Source organism: Zeus faber (genome assembly GCF_960531495.2).
Source record: "Zeus faber genome assembly, chromosome: 13".
Lineage (NCBI taxonomy): Eukaryota > Metazoa > Chordata > Actinopteri > Zeiformes > Zeidae > Zeus > Zeus faber.
The window spans coordinates 4,451,963-4,456,962 of NC_137198.1; the positions used below are offsets into that span (position 1 = coordinate 4,451,963).

At 48.1% G+C, this 5,000-nt stretch overlaps 1 protein-coding gene across 1 annotated transcript in view; it reads left to right on the forward strand.

The window, feature by feature from the left end:
- galnt16 (UDP-N-acetyl-alpha-D-galactosamine:polypeptide N-acetylgalactosaminyltransferase 16) overlaps window positions 1–5,000 on the forward strand; it is a 43,571-nt gene that overhangs the window by 18,426 nt on the left and 20,145 nt on the right. The window contains exon 5 of the mRNA XM_080012205.1: window positions 965–1,030. Within this exon, the coding sequence (XP_079868331.1) occupies window positions 965–1,030 (66 nt within the window). The remainder of the gene's footprint in view (window positions 1–964; window positions 1,031–5,000) is intronic.

Genomic DNA, 5,000 nt, shown 5'->3' on the forward strand with positions numbered 1-5,000 from the left:
GTGTGTGTTTATGTTTCACCCTGTGCACCTCAACAAAGGGATGATACTGCTCATGTAGAGGACAGCGTGCCTGTGTGTCTGTGTGTGTGTGTGTGTGTGCATGCGTGTGTAGGTGTGTTAGTGTGTGCGTGTGTCTGCGCATGTGTGTAGGTGTGTTAGTGTGTGTGCGTGCGTGTGTTTGTGTGCGTGTGTGTCTGCGTGCGTGTGAAGGTGTGTTAGTGTGCATGTGTGTCTGCCCGTGTGTGTAGGTGTGTTAGTGTGTGTGTGTGTGTGTGTGTGTGTGTGTGTGTGTGTGTGTGTGTGTGTGTGTGTGTGTGTGTGTGTGTGTGTGTGCGTGCGTGCGTGTGCGTGTGTGTCTGCGCATGTGTAGGTGTGTTAGTGTGTGTGTGTGCGTGTGTAGGTGTGTTAGTGTGCGTGTGTGTCTGCGCGTGTGTGTAGGTGTGTTAGTGTGTGTGTGTGTGTGTGTGTGTGTGTGTGTGTTTACAGAACGCTGTTTGGATCCAGTGAAACTCAGTCTGTTGTTTACACTCCAAACAACAAGACGCCTAATGCTTTGCAGCGCTGAGCTCATAGTGTTACACTGTCATCAGTTTACACTGTGTGTGTGTGTGTGTGTGTGTGTGTGTGTGTGTGTGTGTGTGTGTGTGTGTGTGTGTGTGTGTGTGTGTGTGTGTGTGTGTGTGTGTGTGTGCTAGTGGAAGGGGGGGGGGAGTGTTTACCTTGTGTGTTTTATATCTATAACATTTCCCCTCTCTTCCTCCTCTCCTCATCCTCTCCTCCCCTTCATCTCTTCCTTTCCTCTCTGCCCTGCCTCTCCCCTCTTCACCTCTCCGCTGCTCCTCTCCTCCCCTCCTTCTCTCTCCTCCTCTCGTCCTCTTTCCTCTCCTCCTCTCCTCCCCTCCTCCTCACCACTCCTCTTCTCCTCCCCTCCTCCTCTCTCCTCCTCCTCTTACCTCTCCTCCAGCTGAAGACTGCCAGTTGCTGTCACAGATTCCCAAAGTACAATGTCTGAGGAACGGCCGGAGAGAGGGTGAGTGTGGGGGAGGAGGAGAAAGAAAGAAAGAAAGAAAGACAACACGGAGCTGAGTGGCTCACACAGTCACACAACAATCACAAACCGCCGCTTTGTTAATCATGCGCATTAGGGTCCTTTAATTACATCCACATCCGCTCCCCCTTTATTACCATCCATTAGAAACAGTGCGGTATAAATAAAAATCAAGTCAGTGTTTTCTAAACGACATTTCCACCTTAACTCAGAGGAGAAGAGTCTGTTTTGGAAATGATGAACGAGCAACCACCCCTTCTGTAACACGTCTGAACGATGTGTTCAGACGTGTTCACTGGGAGCTTGTAAACCACGCTGCGTGTTTGTGGGTTAACTGTACCTTGAAACTCTGTGTTGTGAAATATATATTCAAAAAATAATATACCATATATATATATATATATATATATATATAATGATTGTATTTGTTTCTGTGATTTTTTCACATCTATTTTTTTCTTTTTTATTAAAATCTTGTTTTAAAATAAAAAAAAAATTATGCTTTGTATATACATGTTGCTACGCGCCTGAACACGTCACCAGCGTTGTATCCTGGGTTCATGAGGTGTTTTGGGCCTTGCAACAGACACCCTTGCCCAGGCAACCCAGCCGGGATTGATCAAGCCCCGGCTTGTGTCCGGGTAGCACTACCTCGCCCACGCCTCTCCTCTCCTGATCCACAGCCACCTTGAGGCAATTTCAGCTGCCTCTGTGACCATCTCTATGGCCCTTTGCTTCCTCACTCCTGTGATGCCCAGCATGTTATAGGCCTAACAGAGGGACTGGCCAGCGAACCCTCTGCTCCCTACTTCTATGGGCTCACGCCTCGCTCGCCAACCATTGGTGCAGCACTGCTCCACCAGCTCGGCGTACTTGCCCCTCTTCCTCTCGTTGGCTTCCTCGATGCGGTCTTCCCAAGGGATAGTGAGTTCCAAAAGGATGACTTGCTTTGAGGCTATGGAGAGCAGCACTATGTCTGGCCTCAATGTTGTGACGGCAACATTTACTGGGAACTTGAGTTGCTTCCCCAGGTCAACCTTCAGCTCCCAGTCCTGTGCAGTTGAGAGCAGGCCGGAGGAGGAGGCTCTGGAAGCTGCTGTTGGCCTCTGACAGCTCTGATGAGAGCTATGGTCTTCTTCACTGGGCGAAGACACTTGCAGTGGTTAATTCCACTGCAGATGGTGTCGGCGATGACCTTAAGGACTTGGTCATGACGCCAACGGTAGCGCCCCTCCCCCAGGGCTTTCGAGCTGCAGCTGAGAATGTGCTCCAGGGTTCCTTTCCTCTGGCACTGAGGGCATGCTGGTGACTCAACTCTCCCCCAGATGTGCAGGTTGAACGGGCTCAGTAGAACGTCATACACAGCCTGGATCAAGAGCTTGATGCGGTGGGGCTCCGCTTTCCAGAGCTCGGCCCGCGTCACCTTTCGCTCCACCGCTTGCTCCCGTCTTGTCCAGGCTCCCTGCTGCCGCATTCCAACCATCCGAGAGGCACGCTCCTCCTAGACTGATGCTCGTACCTCCTCCTGGATCAGGACCCTCCTATCTCTCCCCTTCGCCTTGTCGTAGTGTGGTTTTGTACTACTACCAAGGCCAGCCCTTCCACTCGACACCGTGCCCACCAGTGCGCTGTGTCTCAGACCAGATTGAGCGACCTCAACGGCCTCTGCTGCCTTCCACGTCCGACCTCTTCTGACCTGGATGCCGGCCTAGGAGACCTTTGGGTCGCTCGACCCGTGGTATTGCAGGACCTCCCTTGTACAGGGAACTCTTCATTCAGGCTGCTGATGGGGAGCTTCAGCATGTTGGGAAGACGCAACCACCCTCTTAGGAACCTGCTGACTCTCCTCTCGAAGGCCTCAACGGTGGAGATTGGGACTTCATAGACTCAGATGGGCCAGAGGATCCGTGGAAGGATGCAAGGATACCGCAAGGATGCCACTGGTTTCTCGCTGATCGATGGTATCAGGGTGCTGTCAACACTGAAGTGGTACTTGTCAACGCTCTTGCCCTTCTTTAGCACCAGGGATCTGGATTTCACTGGCTTGAGCGCAAGTGATCAGTTCCTCCAGACCCTTCAGGATCTTCCTGCTCCCCGGGACAGATGTGGTTATCACAGTCAGGTCATCCATGAAGGCCCTGATGGGAGGTTGTCGGACACCGGACTTGGTGTGGGGTCCTCTGCACTCAACCCCAGCCGACTTCACCAGCATGTTCATGGTGAGCGCGAAGAGGATCACTGAAATTGTACATCCAGTGATGATCCCCTTCTCGAGCTTGATCCACTCCGATGTTGTAGTCCCGGAGGAGACCCTGAAACTAAGGCTGTTGTAGGAGTCCAGTATGAGGTTTCTGAACTTGCCTGGGACCTGGTGCCGGTTAAGAGGCACCTCAACCAGCTTGTGGGGTATTGAGCCATAGGCGTTTTCGAGGTCCAACCACAGCACCACCAGGTCCCCTTTGTTCATTCCCATGCATTCATATGTACTTTATAGGGGTCCTGCAGGCTGGACCCCTAAAAATAATAGTTTTCCTTGAACGTAGCATCGGCTCATGCAGTTTTGTAGCGACGATAAGTCTACACTGTGCATTAGGGATGTACCGCGGTATCAAGCCACCAGGGTTCTGAACCGTAAGCCTTTTCCAGTAATACTGTGGCCACACAGTAGAGATTTATGTTGCAAAATTGAAGATGCAAACTTTAATTCACCATGATTTTGACGCGTTCCGCCATCCTTGTTTACACCGACAGCGATGGAACTGCTTTACGCCAATATTTTAACACCCGGAATAAATACAGTAAAATACCGTATACCGCAGTATTTTGGTAGATACCATACCATACTGTGAAATTTCATACGATTACATCCCTACAACACACCACGTACGACGCAAATGGACGTTCAAGACCCCATTGTCCTGCATATTTACCCGAGTTCGCCGTGTCGGTGATGTACGTACATTCGGAAACTTCCGGTTAAAGTTTGTTGGTTTTTCACTCATTTCTGATGGGTATGTGGATCGATTTGGATGAAACTTGAACCACAAGATGTCTGCGACATCCCGGTTCTAACGACTCTGTAGCTGGAGCGGTTGTCCTGTTCCGGACACTTTTAGCCTCAAAAGTTCCAAGGAAAATAATGAAAATCCTACATTAACAATATTTATTATAGTTATTATAATAGATATTCATAGGCATCATAGACCCAGCTGAAACTGAAAATGTAATGATAAGACATCCAAACAAAACTTTTTAACATACTTCAAACTGTCCCAAAAAGTTAGCCTTTAGTTATTTTCATTGTTTACCTTAAAACAAGTCAACCATGTTAAATATAACCAAAAAACATATTTCTGTTAATTATTAGGATTTTATCCCCCGTTGTTAATAGCACTCTTAATGTATAAATATTATCTAAGAATATAGAATCACTAATTATTCAGTTGTAAAACGATTAAAATTGGGGCATCGTTGGCATTTTGTCAACAACCAACCAACAGCTTCTAGTATAAGAAAACACTTTAACACCTACAAGTTAGTATATAGAACATATCTGTTTATATATATATATATATATATATATATATATATATATATATATATATATATATATGTACTGTATATTTCCATAACCCAGTGTATTTCGACCTACTAACCAGAGGAATCCGGGTGCGCCACATGCAGACGGTGCGTGTTGACACATGTTTTGTGAGGAAACGGGATCCAGAGCCATGGTGTGATCGCTCCCTGCGACCCTGCGCGTCTGACCACGACGTCGCTGGTTTTACAGTCAAAAAACAACAACAACAACAACAACTATAAAAACAACAGAAACATCAACAACAACAGAACCAACGACAACAACCACAAACACAACAACAACAACAACAACAACAATGCACTGAAGCCGTGGCCAACTGCAGTGAGCCACACCTGGATCGCGCCCCGATGT